This window comes from Falco biarmicus, chromosome 8 (assembly GCF_023638135.1).
Source record: "Falco biarmicus isolate bFalBia1 chromosome 8, bFalBia1.pri, whole genome shotgun sequence".
NCBI lineage: Eukaryota > Metazoa > Chordata > Aves > Falconiformes > Falconidae > Falco > Falco biarmicus.
Genome location: NC_079295.1, coordinates 21,378,713 through 21,397,705, shown reverse-complemented (window position 1 = coordinate 21,397,705; position 18,993 = coordinate 21,378,713). Strand labels below are relative to the sequence as shown.

At 49.2% G+C, this 18,993-nt stretch overlaps 2 protein-coding genes across 10 annotated transcripts in view; both read left to right on the top strand.

Annotated features, from left to right (window-relative positions):
- Positions 1–12,758, top strand: part of METAP1D (methionyl aminopeptidase type 1D, mitochondrial) — a 56,537-nt gene extending 43,779 nt beyond the window's left edge. For all 8 annotated transcript variants that reach the window (XM_056348911.1, XM_056348914.1, XM_056348910.1 and 5 more), the window contains 5 exons: positions 2,029–2,192; positions 10,686–10,783; positions 11,345–11,392; positions 12,260–12,338; positions 12,472–12,758. In XM_056348911.1, the coding sequence (XP_056204886.1) occupies positions 2,029–2,192; positions 10,686–10,783; positions 11,345–11,392; positions 12,260–12,338; positions 12,472–12,550 (468 nt within the window). In that variant the 3' untranslated portion in view covers positions 12,551–12,758. The remainder of the gene's footprint in view (positions 1–2,028; positions 2,193–10,685; positions 10,784–11,344; positions 11,393–12,259; positions 12,339–12,471) is intronic.
- Positions 12,759–16,399: 3,641 nt separating this feature from the next.
- On the top strand, positions 16,400–18,353 carry DLX1 (distal-less homeobox 1). Of its 2 annotated transcripts, XM_056349512.1 has the most exons (3): positions 16,400–16,891; positions 17,385–17,584; positions 17,942–18,353. In XM_056349512.1, the coding sequence occupies exons 1-3, from the start codon at positions 16,579–16,581 to the stop codon at positions 18,194–18,196; spliced, it is 768 nt and encodes a 255-aa protein (XP_056205487.1). In that variant the 5' UTR covers positions 16,400–16,578; the 3' UTR covers positions 18,197–18,353. The 2 variants fall into 2 exon arrangements, with proteins under 2 accessions (XP_056205487.1, XP_056205488.1); XM_056349513.1 differs by lacking the exon at positions 17,385–17,584 and having other exon boundaries at positions 17,942–18,217.
- The last annotated feature ends 640 nt before the right edge of the window (positions 18,354–18,993 follow it).

The window sequence follows — 18,993 nt, the reverse complement described above, 5'->3', positions numbered from 1 at the left end:
GAGTAAAACTGGGACGTTTCACAGTGAACAGAATGAAAGTCAAATTAAATAATGCATAACAAATTATTTTAAATTGTGTACAGGTTCTATAAAATTATTAAATAATATTCTGGTTATTAAGTATAAACACTTCACATGTACAAATTATTTGAAGAAAAAATCCATTTTTGTACAATTAAGATGGTGGAGTTTCATAGATGAAATAAAAATTTTATTGGCTTGAATCACGTAGCCTTTAAAATGTATTTTAGTGTAGAAAAGTAACATTACCCATCACTGAATCCTCAGCGTAGTGCAATTTTCAGCCTGCCATTACCAGGTTAATGTTTCTTACAACTTGGTTCTTTCATTGACTTTTAAGGAATTAGTGTATTACAGTTGCTGTGGTTGTAGTTTATTAACATCAAAAATACGTAATTGCAATTCATGGGCTGCAGTAAATATTATTATTATTTTTAAGCTCTCCTATATTTTAAATCTGTATTTGCTTTTCCAGGATGGTGATATTTAATGCTGGGGTTTTGTGCGTTGTATTTGTTAGAGCCAAAAATTAACTAGTTCAGTTTAAATATGAGCTAGCTAGATTTAAACCTGCCCAATGAGCATTAAATTAAAAAAAAAAAAAAAATCTAGTGGCAGCCTGGACTGGCAGGGGAAGGTGTGGAGCAGGGGAGTGCAGCTGCTCTCTGCAGCACAGTTGGGCCCTTGCTGGCACTCACCTTTCCCAAAAGCACCCCTCACTCCTAACTGCCTGCATTTTCTTCACATCTCAGCCTGAACACAAACCTGGCCTTGAGATAAACTGTCTGTAGCCAAATTTGGTTTGGTTGGTTTTTTTCTTGGTTTGTCGGGGTTTTTTTAGTTTGGAATCAACCAAAAAGAATGTGAGTCTGTCTTTCACAAGTAGCTTGCCAGTGGCAAAAGTTCAGTACTTCGAGCTTGGTGAGTTATTAATCCTAGAAGGATAGTTTGCCCACTGTTCAGGGGAGAAAAAATGTTTTAGAAGATCAAAACTGCACACCATGGTAATTTGTCTTTCCATAGGGAAATTTGGCTTCATCTTACAATTATGTGCCTGCCTGCCGTATTGCAGAGCTGCAAACCCCATTTTAATGGTGCATTGCTGAGCTCCGTAGTGCATAGCCAGATTTTCCTGTGCCCAGCAGAGAATTTCTGGAGAGCTGAGGTTTAAAATCTATGAAATGTCAAAAAAATATCCAAAGCAAAACAGTATGTAATTAATTCAACAGGGTGCTACGTTTTCAGCACATGAAACTTTGCAGTGCCAGAACAGTACATTTATTCTCTTTCAAAATTCATCTCTGGAAATCAGAAGTAAAATCCAATGTTAACACAGCGTTGTTTAAAAATGAGATTAAAGAAAATGTACAACGGCTGGCAGTGGATTTGGCCCATGCTTTCCATGGGGCTCCCTGTGGGTGTTGGTAGCAGGGTGTACCCCTCATCCAGCTGTGCACAGCATCACCTCAAAACCCCAGCAGGGGATGCTGGCTGGGGAGGCATGGGTCTCCCTGCCAGCCAGCCACAGGTCTCCCAGTGCCCACAGCCAGCACTGGGGCAACACCCTTCCCATGTGGGATGCAAGCCAGTCCCTAGCCCAGGGGCATGTGGCCAGGTGGGTGGGCACCTGACAGCCCCCCAAGGCCCCCTTCAGCACATGCACGGCCCCCATCCATCTTCTCGCATACAGCCCAGTTAGCCTTACGTCCTGTAGCTGAGCGATGTCATCGTCTGGTGCACTGCTGGGCAGTGATGCACAACTTTTGCTTTTCTTGAAATTTTAATTGGCAGCCCTTACGCACCTTGCAATCTTTCAAGCTTTTTGTCTTTTTTTTCCCCCTCTGCAATGTTTTGCTTTTCTGGTTTCATACTCACAAATACAGCTCACCCATGGTCTATGTGTTGGAATACATAGCTTGTTCCTAGCAAGAATGGATTTAATTAAGGTGGCTATCTGTTTCTGGATGCAAAACAAGAAAATGTCTTTACATTTCTGCATATGTTTAGGTGTATTACAATGGCTACCATGGTGACACTTCTGAAACCTTTTTGGTGGGCAATGTGGATAAATCTGGTGAAAAGTTAGTGGAGGTTGCCAGGAAATGTAGAGATGAAGCAATTGCAGCTTGCAGACCAGGGGCTCCCTTCTCTGTAATTGGAAACACGATCAGGTAAGCCTTATATTGACAAGTAAAGGGAGGGCTGGCAAATGGGACAAAGGTTATTGATGGTTTGGTATAAAGCTGATGACATGTTTTATGATTCAAAACCATCATTTCCGTCTGATATCAGTATGTGAACTGCCAAGCTATAATGTTGTTCCTTGAGTAAGAGCTTTTTTTTTTTTTTAAGTGAATTACCCTAGGGTCAGCAAAGATAACTGTAGAAAGAGTCAAAGATATTCATAAGGTAGATTTAAATTAACAGATATAATTTGCAGTGAGTTAAGTCTCTTTGTTTAAAAAGTACAAAAATATTTAACTCGAGAGCTCCTGATATTACAAAAGGCAGTGCATGCTAACGTCACAGGAGAGCAAGAGCTCACATTGAGAGATTTTTTTTCCCTATTTTGCATCTCTTCTAGCCTTCACATAAATGCAATCATGACTCTTCTGCTGCTGCCAATTTTGAATAAAAATACAGCTTAGTTTTTTGAAGGTACCTATGGATTATTTTAAAATGTTTGCCAAAAAATAAATAGACATATATCGTATACATTTCATTAAGCAATACTTCTCTGGACTGTTAATGGTCCCAACATGCTATTGAATACATTCCGATTACAAAGGCTTAGTCACCTTGAAAGGATGCTGCTTTTTTTTCTTTGTAAATCTTCAAATACTTTAAGGAAAAAAGCGAACGGCAAAATATCAGTTAGATGTATTTATAGCTTTAAAAATATTGTAACAGAGCCTGAATCAAACTTTAGTAAAACCTCTTTGGGTTATATCTGAGAAGCTTTTATTGAAGACTTTGTATAAAATTGTGTTTTTGACAGTTTTAAATTATAGGCTAACTAGCCTGGAGAAAAAGGATAGTGTCTTTCTGTTCTTTCATAGGAAATGTTGAATCAGACCCCTACTGGGAAAAGAAATTTAATGCATATCTCACTATCTTACTGTCCATGAATATAATAGAAGTGAATTCAAAATGTAGTTTTATTTTTGCAAATGGGATGAGTCGATAGATGCACCTCATATTTTTGAACACCTAGGGTTCAACAAATTTACTGGTGGTGCTCTTGCATTTTAACAAAATTTATTCTTGAGTAGAAGGGGGCACAGAACACTGGATTCTTATTCAAGCATTCTATCGAGCTCTGCATTCATGGCTGTGTCTAAAGGGCATGTCAGCCTTTGATTCTCTCTGAGAGGTAATTATCCTTTTCCTGTCACGGAACAATAAATGATAGCTAACTACAGAGGCACATTTGCAGTAGTCACATTCATCAACTGCAGAAAAAAAATTCAATTTAATTGTGCAACACAGCTGCACATAGGCTTTTTGAGCATTTCTGTTGTTCTCCCTGTCTTGCTATTCCTCCCTCCAGATCTATTTTTTAAACTTTTTTTCTGGTTATTTTTTTCCCCCTTTTTGTCTCTTCTTCCATTTTTACTCTCTGTACTTTCTTGTTAAAGTAATTTTCCTTTGTGGCTCTCATTCTTTTTTCCCCATTGAAGGCTATGAATGTAGAAAATTATCACAATTACTCATATAATTGAGCCTCTTTGTAGCAAGTGCAACTCCAGTAGCCTTTCTCCATCATGAAAATGGTTTCATTATAGGGTTTTTCATATTCTCTGACACCATCTACACAGAGGAACAGGCGTGCAGATGAGATGTACTAGGAACAGGGTAGATCAGTAAGGTCACAGTAGGAATAATTAGCTCTGCTATGGAAAGAGCATCTAGGCCTTTTACTGCTACATAAATGTACTGTCCGTGGCTTTTAGTCACAAAAAAACTTACTAACAAATGGAGCTCCCGCCTACTACTTTGAAAAAAAGATTTGTATCAACACTACAATTTTCCATCATTAAGACTAATAACACAGAGCCTAGTATACATCAAGGGGAATAAAAAGAAAAATCTCACATTCAAGTGGCGGCTGGGTGCTGACCTTTGTTCCCTTTTTTTGTGTTCAACTTAACTCTTTACAAAAAAGAGCCACACGCCACACCAACATGCAGGTGAACTCCAGCTAGTGCTAGTAAAGCATGGCATTCAATTGGAAAATCTGATAAATCTTCATGCAGGATAATGCATTTCATTACAGATTCACTACATTAATTCTAGCTGTATTAAAAAAAAAAAAAAGGAAGAAGAAGAAGAAAAAGAACAGAACTGAATGTGACATTGGATTTTTGCTGTGTTGGTATGGAGGTCGGTTTACTTGCAAAGTGTAAATATATAGTCAGCGCCCCCTTTGAAAAGCAGGTTAATCAAAGCTAGTAGCTGTTCAAAACTACATATGAAATAGCAGGTCATTAACTTTATTTCCCAAGGTTTTATTGTGTTGATGATTTAAATGTGCTGATTTGTTTACAACTACTTTAACACTGCCTCTGGTAAAAGATTACCATGGTTTGGTGAAGCTGTGTTTTCTGGTTATTTGACATTCAATGTTTACATGCAGACAGACATATATAATATACACATGCATCAAAATCTTAAGTTTTGGAGAAGTTAGATACCATAAATACCTGAGAACAAGCACCTACAAACTGAAAACATTTAGGCTTATCAGGATGGAAGTGTGTCTAGGTTTCCTTCATCAGTATTTCTATAAAGGTGTTCAAGTGATATGCGGAACGTATCTTACAAATAATCAGAATATTTCCTTTCTACAATAAATGTGGGAATAGTTATACTGCAGAGGTAAGTTCGCATTCAGCGTTCTAACATAGTCTTTGTTATGGAAGCTTGGTAGCTGACACTGAATATTTCACGGATATCAGTTCCTTCTCCCATCAGCTACAAGTTGCAAATAAAAGATTGCATGGATTCCTGAATTACTTGGCTTAGGAAAATTTGAGTCTTCACTAACCTGTTCTTATTGGAGGTGGTAGCAAAACAGTTGGTCAGCTCCACTGGAAACAGGATTGGGCCCTATGCTGCATTTTCTTCCACCACTTCTGACATTTCTTTCAGACAGAAACAAATCTAATTTGGAATCTGTTTTTAGACAGTGAGTTTAGGTACATGAAAGTGTTGTGAGTGTAGAGATCTAAAAAATATAAACATGATATTGTTAAATAAACCAATTTCCAGCTCCTAGGTAAAAATAGTAGTGATGAAAGTATTAATAAATTGCTTAAAATGTTTAACTCGTAAGTATATGTTTTGATATTAATTTAGAACAATATAAAGCAGATTTTTTAAAAAAATCTGTTTCTATCAGATTATGCACATTTAAACAATAAGTGGCTCAGGCAAAATAAGTCATTTTAATGTCATCTGTGATAGATTTTCCTTGACAGCTACTGTAAATTACAATTACACTGCTTCTCTCTGCACTTGAAAGTAAGCATTGCAATAAATTATCTTTTATTTCAATCCATCATGTCTGCTTTCAGAAACAGAGAACCTCAAATAAAAGTTCAGCACTATTGTAAGAAAAATACAGTAATTTGTGTTCCAGTTTGAAACTAAAATGTACCTTTCTTTCAAAAAACAATTGTTGGCTTTCAAAAATATTACTAATTATACTTCAACATTTATTGTCATTATAAGGAATCCCTGAACTTGTGCATTCCCTCAGTCTAGGATTACTATTGAGAGAAAAATACTTTTCATATTTTCCCAGTAGAATTTTGTAGTTTCTCGAATTAGATAATATGGTACTATTCAAAATTGGTATTTTTATCACAGCAAATCTAGTTTAGGCTGATGCGGTTTTCAGTAATTTTTTTTAAAAGCAAATATGCCACTCAGTGGTCATTTTGCTAACAATAGATCTAAGAAAAACATTATTACTTCCAATTAAAAAAAAAAATCAGATCCCTAAGTAAGAAAACAATTATCGTAAGTCTGTTATCTCTTTCAGTGTTTCCCAACCGTGTTCACTGCCCAGAAGTGTATGACAGATTTATTTAGCAACTTCAGCCATTCATGCTAAGCTGCTCTGATAAAGTTTCATCCCTGGGGAGAGAAGCTGGCGCTGTGGGAGAAGGGTCCCTAGCTGGGAATCAGTTCACTGGGATGTTCAGCCTGGGTAGCAAAGCAGTCTGTGCCATCTTGTCTGATCAGCCAAACTCTTCCCTTGTGCCACCAGAGAGCCCAGAGAAGCAGTTGCTATCAATGTTGAAAATGGAATTTGTTTCACTTTGTTTCTTCAGTGAGGTCTTAGGATACTGGGTCAGACCTGCCCTGAGAAAAAAGTGACAAAATTTGGTAAAAAGAAAAGAAAATGCAGGTCTGGGGAGTCGTGTGTCATCCCCACTCCACCCCCCCAAAAAAAAAGGGTGAGTTCCAGCCCTAAGACTGAATGGATGTTTTTTCCTCTGGAGCTGGGATGCCTGTTATCCCATAGATGCTCCTAGAGTCTGTCAGCAGAGGGCCAGCCCCCTAAGGAAATTCTTTCAGCCTGCTTTTCAGCTTCTTAGCAGGAGGGATTCGTCATCCAAGAGCTCCCTTCAGGGGAGACTCTAGAGTATCAGAGAGAACTTTGTAGAGAGTTGGTCCTGCCTGTTGCTGCTTTGTGGCAATTTCCCTGTCGGGCTGCTGGCAGGATAGCAGTGCCTGTCTCCGTGCTCATCTCTCCATTTGGAGAATTAGCTGTTGTCTGGCAACATGGGAGGAGGATGCTCAGGAGGAAACTGACACCCAGCTGTCCTGTCTCTGTCCACTCTCAGAAGCATGATACCGCCATACAAGAGACTCCACCTGTGGGTTTAGGGTTTATGGACAGCCTGGCCCTCAGTGATGTTCTTTTACCAGCTTGGCCGCTACTGGTAGTGCCAGACACTTTGCCTGGCTTTGCCATCAGCAAAAGAGGAGCAACACTGCAGGTAGTCTTGACTCTGCAACCACTGGGCTGGAACACATGGCAGCAAAATGTAAAATCGAGTACTGGGCTCATTAAGTGATTATGCTTTTAATCCTGCCCAATTCACCTCTGCCCAAGCATGCAACACAGCTCAAAGAATAAAATGTGTGATGATAAATGTTGTCAATGGTTATTTTTAACAGTGATTATTCTGAAAACCCTTTGGGTTTTTTTAGCTTGATGCTGTCGCTGCGGTGTGACTCTGCTGCCCCAGCCTTTGCTCTGGAAGTGATTTGGCTGGGGCACACGCCGTGGCCGAGGGGAACTGGCAGCCTGGCCCAGCCACCCAGCTGTGCAGCTCTCCTTTCCCACAGCAGATGCCAGACAGCCCAGCTCAGCCATGCCACCTCCTCGCAGTCAGGACTCCAGCTGCCTGACCCTACCTACGCTGCCTGTCTGCAAGGAGCAGTGCATGGAGCTGGGGCTGCAGTCTTGTGATGTTGCCTTCCAGGGAAAGCTGGAAAGGCCGGCCACTGCTGACAGGTCCTGAGCCAGGCATTGAGCAAGACCAAAATGTTGAGCTGTTCTCAGCAGCAAATGGCAAACTGGTGTAAAAATGCTCCACTCCTGGGCATCCTGATTTTTAAATCAAATTCCACAGCCTGGGAATCCCAGAGGGTGGAGAGGCTCACCAAGATCAACAGTTCATCATCAGCACTCTTCTGAGAGCTGTTTCAGAGTCCTCCCTGCCAGCATTTACAGCCAACAAGTACATTTACAGGATTGCATGTGCAAGTTGTAGCTGGGGTTAGTAGCTTTGGGTTTTTATGAAAGCTGGGTGTTTTTCTGTAACTCCACAAGGATGTAAGAGCTCACTAGGATTTTTTTTAAGTACTCCAAAGTAAAGCTAGTAGATGTGGAGTGAAATTCCCCATAAGGTGCTCCCAAAGCACATGCAAATACCGAAAAGAGATTGAATGTGGCTGAGTTTCATACCTACAGCTTATTTTCTCCACAGGTTTTCTATGTGTCACTTCAGGTTCATTGACCATATTACATTTCATGTAAAGAATACCCAAGCTCTGTCTGTAGACATTATTAAGCGGGAAGGAGGAGGGCACGAGTTTCTGTCAGTGCAAATGTCAAAGCCTTGTGAGCTCCAAGATCCCCTATTTTGATCACAGACAGTAACTGCAGAAGCACTGATGCCAACAGAGTGGTTTTCAAGCTGTTTGGCAAGAAAGTGGCAGAATTCACCACTGAAATGCACGAGAAGCACTTATTTCACCATGTGAGGATGGGATACTGCCGTAACACTGCCTTCTGTGTGTCCCGGTGCTCACGCGCCCGGTGCCCAGCAAGCAGCTGCTGCTGCTACTGCCACCCTCCTCGGCAAGAGCTTCCCCGGCCCGCAGGAAGGTGTGTAGCCATGGCACTTGGAAGAACAGCTGTCCAGAAAAAGCTTTCTGTCTTGCTACAGAATAATACAAAACATCTGAAAAAATGATCATGCTTTTTCAGTGGCCAGGGATGCTGCGTAAGGACATCAGCAAAGCTGTGTAGTTAGTGGAATTGTTTATGCTTTTGCAAAAAGATGCAGAAGAAGGTGAAAGAAAAGCTTATCACATGTTGCATGGACAGCTTCTCCCATCTCTTTTCAGAGCATCGCTTCACCTGTATGGGAATCATTATCTTATTGCTCTGGGCTCGGTCACCAGCGACCTTCTGTTTCATTTTGTGTATGTTTCGGAGTAGTCTGGCTAACTCATCACTGTTCCCCATGCTTCTTCCTTGGCCTTCAGCATCGTTACAGCTAGCAGTCCGTCTCTGACACAGACGTGGGTTGTGTAATAGAAAGGCAGGGGAGAAAGTTTTTTCCAAAAGTCTTTTTCATCTCTAGTAGGATTTTTCACTGTGTAAACCTTCATACTTTTTTTCCCACATAAATGATGTATAAAATAAAAACCTGGACTTTGAACGCAACCAAATGAAGCCCAACTTCTAGCCTTTTTGGTAACCCTCTTTGCCAGTACTTAGGTTTTGGGGAGCAGCTGAACTTGAAATTTCCATTTTTCTCCAGAGTTAATGAAAGAAATGGGATGAGTCCTCGCATCAGGGCAATGGGTAGGTAAAAGCTAGTATACAAATTCTGCTAAAACGTGCTCTTAAGGTCTGAACACTTCAGCATTATTAACTGTTGGCCTGACTCTCCTCTCTCATTGCCATTTTGCTGTGGTGGAGCATCATGTCCCTCAATTGCAGTGGCATTAAATTCTGGGACAGTGACCCACAGGCACTGGAGCCAGCACTGCAGGGTTTGTGAAGCCTGATGTGCAAAGGGATTGACTCCTACAGCAAGCTGAGGCCACTTTACACCTGAATAAGAGCCTCCCCATGGGGTTTAACATGCTTTAATTTCTGTGAGAGCTTACACCTTTATTTGAGTTTCTTAACTTTTCTACTTTTTCACCTGTAGTCAGACTCAGAGAAAGCATTTGTTAAGGTGTAAATATAGTCAAACCTGAAGTTTTTAAGAGCCTACCTTGTTTTAAAACAACCAAATGAAGCTTTTAATGTTGTAGACGAAATCTTTTCAGGCTAAGTGCCTGCCTGTCTTACTCCTGTTTGATTTTAGAAATAGTTTTGGGGTGATATTTAGGAACTGCATTTGCTTCCTTGTCACTTCTACTACACCTTCAGGTCCCCCCAAATCTCCACACATTTCTGTTTTGGATGTGGGCAGCCCCCCTGGCTGAGCTGCCTCAAGTCACCCCCTCCACTGCTCCCTCCACCACTACTTGAGTAAGGGCAGAGCCCAAGAGTGAAACCTGCAGGCGTGGGGTGGCCCAGAAGCCACAGGACACCCCACATATCTCCAGTCCTCCAGTTTTTAGGGATCAGGATAGGAATTTGCTTTCCCAGCATGGGTAAGGATTGGTGCCTGGCTGTGTTCCTGCAGGCAGCTCTGAGACACTCCTGCCTGAGGCAGACCATGAAGGACAGGACAGATCTCCCAGGCAGAACTGAAACGCCGTAGTTGTTTTTGCTGGTGTAGCGATGGGTTCATTAGAAATACATTGTTAATTAGCGTGAACAGATTTGCTAGTGTTTCAATACATTTTGGTAGTGAATGTTTGCAGTATTCCAAAAGGGAAGCAGCAGGGCTCTTAACTCTCCCTGTGGGTAGCAGGACCTTTTTCTGCAGAAAATCCAGTGGAGGCAGTGGGTGCGCAGCCCAGCACGGGCTCTGCACCTGGGGGGGCCCACCAGGGGCTGCGGTTTGGGGGTGCTGGGGCCTCGGCTGCGCGGCTGGGCTGCTGTTCAGCTGTCCCATGGCAAAAAGAGTTCCCGGTGTGCTTGTGGGAAAGGTTACTCGCCATCAGACAGGGAGACAACACTTAGACGGCAGGGCTGGCACAAGAGCTACCGGCTAATGCTGGCGGCCGTGTTAACTCTGAAACCTAACGGCGGCTCCCCAGTGCTAGCTTCCCCCCTGTCCTTCAGAGTGGCTGCGAAGCAGTGACCCGGCGCTGGGGCGGAGGTGAGGATGTGGAGCCGGGTGGTGGAGCCGGGTGGTGGAGCCGGGTGGTGCCGCCCGGACCAGCGCAGCGGCCGGGGCCGGCTGGCGGGGGCGGTCAGGACGTGCTCCCTCACGGTGTCCCCTTTGCCCCCGCAGCTCCGTGGCGCGGCGGGGCGGCTTCCAGGTCTGCCCCTCTTTCGTCGGCCACGGCATCGGGTCGTACTTCCACGGGCACCCCGAGGTGTGGCACCACGGTAAGGGGCCCCGCGGGGAGGCCGCCTCCCCCCGCGCTGGCGCTGAAATGACGGCGGGGGAGGGCGGTGAAACGAGCAGAGCCACCCCGGCCCCGCACGCTGCCGGGCCCGGCGGGGTACCGGGGGCTCCCCGCGCCGGGCAACTCGTCGTCTGAGTGTCGCGCAGGTATTTTTGAGGACGAATCGCCCGTTTAACGGAGCCGTTGGGGCAGCTGGGCCCCGCGGGCCGCCTCCGCGACCCCGCTGCGGGCGGCAGCCGCCGCCTCCCCGCACGCCCCCACCCCCGCACCCCACCGCGCCCGAACCGCGCCGGCGAAGTTTGTCACGGGGCAAAGAAAAACCTCGGCTGAAACGGTGCAGCCGCCGGAGCCGGCCTGGACGGGGCCGCCGTCGGGGCGGCCGGGGCGGGATGGCTCTCGGCGGGCGCCGCGCTCCGTGCGCCGTACCTGCCAGCCCAAACGGGGCTTAAACCGAGTGCTGCTTGCGCTTACTGAAAAAAGGGAAGAAAAGAAAAAAAAAAAAACACACCACCCATAACGGCCTTTTTATTTTCTTTTGTAGCCAATGACAGTGATTTGTTAATGGAAGAGGGAATGGCGTTCACAATAGGTTAGTAACTCTCTGCTATGGTTTTCTTTAAAAAAGCACACACAGAGCAGCCCAGATCCGTACCATTTCTTTATTGGGATATAAAAATATCCATGCAGACGGGGGGATGTCGGCGACACTGACCCCTTAGGAAGCAGATTAAAACACCATTTCAAAAAATGCATTAAGGAACGAATTTGAGGAAATAGCTTCCAAATGAGAAGATTTAGAAAAGGAAGTGTTTATTATAAACCTTGCTAAATGACATATTTGACGCCTGGTTTTGGCCAGGCGGAGACCCTGCCGGCATCCTTGGGCTGTGGAAGATGAGAAGGGTGAGACTGCGTGTCCCCGATGCCGTGGCTTGCCGGCGGGCAGCCCGGTGGCTCAGTCACTCGCTGCCGGCCAAAGCCGCTGCCCGGGCCCGGGGCTCTGGCCCCGCGGACGGGGCGCGCTAAATACCAGCCGTGAGGAAAAGCCCTCTTGCTCCCTGTGTGGCTAAATGGCGCGGCAATTAGAGGGAAATAAGAAAATTGATGTTTTGCTGTTTTAATGAACATTTTAAGCCTGTTTAAAAATTTCAAATATTTAAAACTATCTGCTGTTTGTAAGTGTGGTTGGCGCTTTGGTTATTATCCACGGGGTCTTAATTAAAGCTTGATTAAAATTCCCCGCTTTTACAAAAGAGGAATGGGCAACTTCCTACCTTGGTATTTTGTCTTCCTCTTTAGTTCACATTTTAGTGTTGCCGGAGAGTGCCGGTCCAGGGAAGACGGGACCTGTGCGGGAGGGGGGTTGCATGGTGGGACACCCCCATGTCTTGCTTGCTTCACAGTCCGCACACAAGTGTGACTAACTTTGGAATACTTTTTGTTTTCCTTGCTGCAGAGCCAATAATAATGGAAGGATCCCCCGAATTTAAGATTCTGAAGGATAAATGGACTGCAGTTTCCGTAGACAATAAAAGGTGCCTTATATTATTTTTTGGTCTTTCCTAAGCTGTAGAACTGATCGCTGACAGCTGGGGGAAAAAAACAGGTGAGTTTTACAGGCATGGTGGACCCGTTTGCCCACTAATAACTGCTAAATGTGCCTTTCAGATCAGCGCAGTTTGAACATACCATTGTGATTACTTCAGAGGGAGCAGAAATCCTCTCTAAACTGTTTGAAGAAGCCTAAATGTGGAGCAAGGAGTGGAGGAACTCGCTGTACTTCTGGGATTTCCAGTTTCACTCAGGACAGAGGAGTTTTCTGTAATTTCTGTGGGGAATGCGTGCTGCCTAAGTCCACTGCAGGGGACAGAAAAAGCAACTTGGGGGGGCGGCTTTCTGTGTGTTACCTAGTTAGTATTTAATAAAAGTCTGTTGGCTTGTTTGTGACCCTGGAAGCAGCCATGCACAGCCTGTAAGTGCAAAGGGTTTGGGTTATTTAGGGTGAGGGGCAGAAAGCAGGTCCCCTCTCTTCCAGATCCTATATGGGACAAACACGTATCAGATGACACAGTCTCTGTGCAGCTGAGAGGACAGAGGAACATAGTATTTTCCCTTTATAGCTGAGCTATGGAGTCAATTTGTCTTCACTGCAATTAGCACAGTGCTGTTTCCCAGGCTGTAACTTAACAGGATGGAAAAAAGTTTCCCGAGGGTGGCAGGCAGAGGCAGCAGCCTCTTCCCCCGCAGCCTTCCCAGCAGCAGTCCCCCCTTTCCTGCCTCAGCTAATTCCTCATTGCACAGCACAAAAAGTGATTAAAAATGAAATGGGAAGCGCGCTTCTCTGGAGATCAATAATTGCCCTGCTTGAAGAATTAGCCGTTTTGGAGTAATCACTGCTCTGCGGTGCCCACGTTAGTTAAGGGAGAGGCACTCCACGGTTTAAGCGATTAAGGGAAGCAGAGAGGTTTGCGGTCTGGCGGATGAGCCCCGGCTCCTGCCCAGAGCGTGGAGCTGAGGGTCCTCGGAAGCTGGGGGTCCTGCTCAGCCCCGTGCTCGCTGTGGTCCCGTCACGGGCCTCCCGGGGGGCGGGTGTGGGGGGGTGTGTTGATTTGCAATTAGCAGGTGGCTGAGCGCCCCGTCGGGCTGGACGGGTCTGGCCTTGGCTACCGGAGCAGGAGCCGGTCCTACGAAATGCGGGGTAGCCTTGGAGATAAGCAAGTGCCATCCAGAAGCGCCGCAGACCGGCAGCAGCAGCGGTGCGGGTTTGGTGCAAATAACTTGCCCTTAATCGCAGGGCGGTGCGGTCCCATGCCCGGGGCTGGCGGCTGCACACGCAGGCGACCAGGGCTGCTCAGCACCAGCTCCCTCCGTGGTTCAGGGCAGAAGCAAGCCGCTTTCTTACAGCTTTATTCTGCTGTTTGTTCCCACTCGAGCCCAGCGAGCTGTCAGCTCGAGCAGTTTCTACCAGCATCTTTCCAAAAAGCGGGGACCCCCCCTCAGAACACGGCTACCGCCGCGGGGCAGCTGCTTAGCCCCATCCTGCTCCAGAGGAGCTGGGAAGGCCCGAAAACCTGTAAAAACAAACGATTCAGCCAACAAGTTGACAAATCCCCGGGGATAGCAGCGCGCCGCGGCCGCGGGAGCCGGGGCCAGCCAGCACCGCGCGGGGGTGCGGGCCGAGACCCCCGCCGCCCGGTCACGCTGCCCCTCCGAGGGGCGCGGGGTGTCCCGCGCGTCCCGGGGGCTTTGGCCGCGCCGGGAGCCCCTGGGGGGTCCGGCAGGCGCTGGGCTTCTCCCCGTCCCCTGCCCCTCACCGCGGCGTGGAGCAGGGCAGCCGCGAGAAGGGACCCCCCGCAGCCCGGCAGAAAAGGGGTGCTGGCAGCTCCCGGCGGCCGCTGTTTGCTCCGGGGTCCCCCCTGTAATTCCGAGGGGGCTGCGGGTTGTACTGGCCGCCGCGGAGCGGTGGCAGCCGGGCCCCGGCACTGATGGCGCACGTCGGTAATCCTGACCATGAACAAGACCAAAGGGATGGCCGGGCTGTGCGGGGACGGCCAGCGCCTCGCACCAGCCCCTCACACAGGAGGGCTTCCCGGGCCGGAACGACGGCAGCCCCGACGGGGCGATCGCGGGGTCGGGGTTCCTGGGGTCGGGGCGTCCCGCGGCCGCGGCCCCTCCGCGCCCGCCGAAGGTGCGCTGCCGGGGCCGGCGTCGCACGGAGGGGCGGTGGCGGCCCCGCGCCGTCCGGTCCGCCGGGTTTTGGCGAGGCCGGCGGGACTGTGATCCGCCCCGGGACTGGCCGGCCGGGGGACGTGGCGGCAGAGCCGGGGGGCCGGGGGACGTGGCGGCAGAGCCGGGGAGCGCGGAGCAGCCTGCCCTCCCCGCAGCCCGGCGAAGGCGCCGGGGCGCCCCGTCCCCTCCTCGGGCAAGCGCGCAGACCCGCCCCGGGCGGTCACTTACATGGCCAGGCGGGCAGGGCCGGCTGCCGGAGGAGTCCGTGTGGGGACACACCGCACTGCCCCTTCCCGCGCCAAGCCGCGGCGATTTTGTGAAAATGAACTCTGCGCATCGCGAGAAAAAAAAAAAAAAAAAAAAAGGAGGGGGAAGTAAAAGAGGCGTTAGGAAACGGGCAATTAAAACCGACAGAGCCACTAATGAAAGGAGGAAAAAGGGAAAAAAAAAAAAAAAAGACCAGGAGCAGAGGGGCTCGGTTCTGTCAGCTTTGCACAGCCAAGACCCGGGTGCCCCGAGGACCGTCGGTGCCCGGAGGAGCCGGAGCCCCGTGCGGGCGCTGCCGGGGGTGCCCCAGCCCCGCTGCCGGCGGCGGGGAACGGCAGGCCGGCGCCGCGATTTGTTCGGAACGTTCACTTCTGTTGGTGTTCTCCCTTTGCCAAAATGTGTTTGATCACACAGACGTGGTGCCGGGATAACTGCGCACCCTAGACAGCCTAGATGTAACCGGGAAAGTTCAGCCCAGGCCAGATCAAATCCCAGGCTGTTTAATGCTGGAAGGCTGCATGTTGCTATTAGTGTTAAATATATGGCTAATTATGCGTATGAAAATTAAACATCAGTGTTATGCTAATGGGGCCGCCTTCAGCTGTGGATCAGAGCACTTGAGACTAGCATTTAATCAAATGAATCAGTAACTAATACATCTGCACGTGTGAACTTTCACAAGATCATTTTCCTGTTACAGTCACACCGCTGAATTATGAAAGAAATAATTATCAGCACTTTCTAATTATCTAACAAAGTAATTTGGGATTCATCGTGGGCTTTCTGGGGAGGATCTCCCAAGTCCCACCTCATTTACCGCTCACGCACGCGGAAGTTTTCATTTTAAGCTCAAATGCGCCGTTTGGCCCGTTCAGGGCGATTTCTGTTTCGCTGGATTCCCGCCCCCCCCCGCCCCCCATCCCCTTAAGAACAAGAACGGCAATTCCCAGGCGGCGCGCCCCGGGGGTGCGGGCGGCGCTGGGACCCGCGGGCCGGGGCGGAGACCGCTGCGCGCCCGGGGGTTGTGCGCGGCCGCGCAGGCGGGGGCCGCCCGCTTTGTCTGCGGATGCCGCCGCCGGCGGCCGGAGTGGGGCAGGCAGCGGGGCCCGCGCAGCCGGCCGGCACCCCCGAGGCCCGCGGGAGCTGGCGGAGCGCGGCTGCCGTCCGTTCCCCGCCGCCTGCGCGGCGAGGGGCGGAGGAGAAGGGCGGAGGGAGGCGCGCAGCCTCCTGCCGAGCTCGGGCTCGGCGCCCTCCGTCGCCGCCGGCGGGAGCGGGCGGCCCGCGATGGGAGCGGGGGACCCAGGCGGCTCCTCGCCCGGGGCCGGCCGGGGAGCGGGGCCAGGGAACCGGCGTGGCCTGGCGGAGGCCGCCGAGCCCAGCCGAGCCGAGCCGTGCCGTGCCGCCGGTGCCGTCGGGGCGTGCGGCCGGCGCTCGGGGACGCGCGGCGCTGCCAGTCCGGCTCTCCGTGCTCACCGGGGTCCGGGCGAGCCCCGAGCGCCTTGGACCAATCCAAAGCGATTATGCAAGACGGCGGACCAATCAGCTCCGCCAGCTCATGAATATTCATAGACTTGGCTGAGTCAAAGCTTTTAGGCGAGTTTGTGTAGATCTACAGCATCATGCTTAGACTTTTCAAAGAGACAAACTCCATTTTCTTATGAATGGAAAGTGAAAAACCCTGTTCCGCTTAAATTGGGTTCTTTCCTGTCCTGAGAAACACAACAGACCCCAAAAAGGCAAGCTGAAGAGAGAACACACACACAGACCAAGCGACAAGAAATGACCATGACTACCATGCCAGAGAGTCTAAATAGCCCCGTCTCAGGGAAGGCTGTCTTTATGGAGTTTGGGCCGCCCAGCCAGCAAATGTCTCCTTCTCCCATGTCCCACGGACACTATTCCATGCACTGTTTACACTCCGCGGGCCACTCTCAGCCTGACAGCTCGTACAGCACAGCTTCGTCCTTCTCCCGACCGCTGGGCTACCCCTATGTGAACTCGGTCAGCAGCCACTCGACCAACCCCTACATCAGTTCAGTGCAGTCCTACCCCAACAGCTCCAGCCTGACTCAGACCCGGTTAGAGGAGACAGGTAGGTGCACTCGGCTTTGGGAAGGGGGGGGAGGGGGGGAGGGAAGGCAAGGAGGGAGGGAGGATGCTTGTATCAGGGAAAAAAAATCTATCGGGGGGGAAAATTAAATTAAATTACAAAATATTAGTCAAGAGAGGCTGAGGATCACAGGGGAGCAGTACACAGAGCACACAATGCCTGGCTAGAAAAGAAATCAACCCAGATGTGCACGTATTAGTCTTCGTAATTATTTATTGCGTAGCGCTATAAACAATGTATGCAATTAAGGGTAATTAAACCTAAACTGCAGCCTGTAAAAATAGCAAACTTTCTCTGGGAAGACGCCTGGGCTGCCATAATCGCCCGGAGCCTTTGTTAGCGTTACTCGAGCTTCACTTTTCTTCCTTCTCATTATTGTTATTGTTGATGTTGCTGCTGTTATTGTTACTATTGCTGCTGCTATTGCTGTTACTGCTATTATTACTATTTATTCTGCATCGTTTGTTGTTTGTAGGGGCCGAATCGGAGAAAAGCACTGTGGTCGAAGGAGGGGAAGTTCGCTTTAATGGGAAAGGGAAAAAAATCCGCAAACCCAGGACTATTTATTCCAGTTTGCAGCTACAGGCTTTGAACAGGAGGTTCCAGCAAACTCAGTATCTGGCTCTTCCCGAAAGAGCCGAGCTCGCAGCGTCTCTGGGACTCACCCAGACCCAGGTACAGCTCCCACTGAGCCGGCCCCTCTCCCACGTCCTCTCCCTGTGCACCGCCGGCGTGGGAGACCCCACGCGTGATGCAGACGGGTCACGGCCGCGGGCAGCGGGGCCCGGCGCGACGCCCGCCCCGCCGCCGAGGTGCAGCCGGTGCCGCGGAGACCCCGCGGCGGGGGCGGGTGGGGGCGCTTACCGGGTGGTTTGGCATCACAAAATGGCAACGGGCACAGCAGCCCTGGGGGGGTAAGGGGGAGAAGGTGCGAGGCCGCCGGGCGCAGGGGTCCGTCGGACCCCTTAGCAGGGGGGAGGTGTGCTGGACCGTACCGGGGGATGCTGAGCCCTGCCCCGTTCCCCTTCACAGGTGAAGATTTGGTTTCAGAACAAGCGCTCCAAATTCAAGAAGCTGATGAAGCAAGGGGGGGCAGCCCTGGAGAGCAGCGCCTTGACCAACGGCAGGGCTCTCTCGGGCAGCTCGCCCCCGGTGCCCCCGGTGTGGAATACCACCTCCGCCTCCGGTAAGGCCTCGTCGGGGACCCCGGGCACCTACATCCCCAGCTACACGTCGTGGTATCCTTCGGCCCACCAAGAAGCTATGCAGCAGCCGCAGCTGATGTGATTATAAACCCGTTTTCCCCTACCGCAAGCACTATCGATCCCGAAAAGAATTAAAATTATTACGAAAAAAAAAAATTAAGTAAAATAACAGGAAAGGGGGAAAAAGAGGAAAAAAAAAAAAAGGAGGGGGGAAGAGAGAGGAAAAACCACAAAAGAAACCCAAGCAAACAAACAAACAGGAGGTCTCTTGCCCATCCAGCCATTAGGACGCTGCACTGAGCTCGGTGCAGGGAGCACAGATGTGATGCGGGCCGGTTCCCACCGCTGACAGCTGACGGAGCGGCCCCGAGCACCGCACAACAGCCTGGGAGCAGAGCGAGCGCCGGCCGCGGCTTTGTGGGACAATCAGAAAAAGATGTTGGGGGGGGGGGGGAGCCCTCTCCTCTGTCCTGTCTGTCTGTCTGTGTCTGTTGAAATGTAGGTCATTTATTTACTACCCCGATCTGACCGTCTCTTCAATTGCAAGGGGGAGGGAAGCTGTACAATTTCCAGAGCTTCTTTCCCTCGACGTTTTCTGTACCTTTCACTATCCATCTGTATATTTTTTGTTGTTGTTAAAAGGGGAAGACAGGGGTTTTATTTATTGATTTTAATTACCACTATGAGAGCGCTAGAAACAAACGGACAATCCGGCTTGCGGAGTGCACTGCTCGGACGCACAGTTTACTTTATACACACGCCCCCCCACCCACCGGCCCCCCACCCCAATAAATCACCGCAAAAGAAGGATGCGATTTTTAACTTTTACAGTAACTTTTATACTTCGCTGGTGTGGAGAGATTTGGTCCGAATGATTTG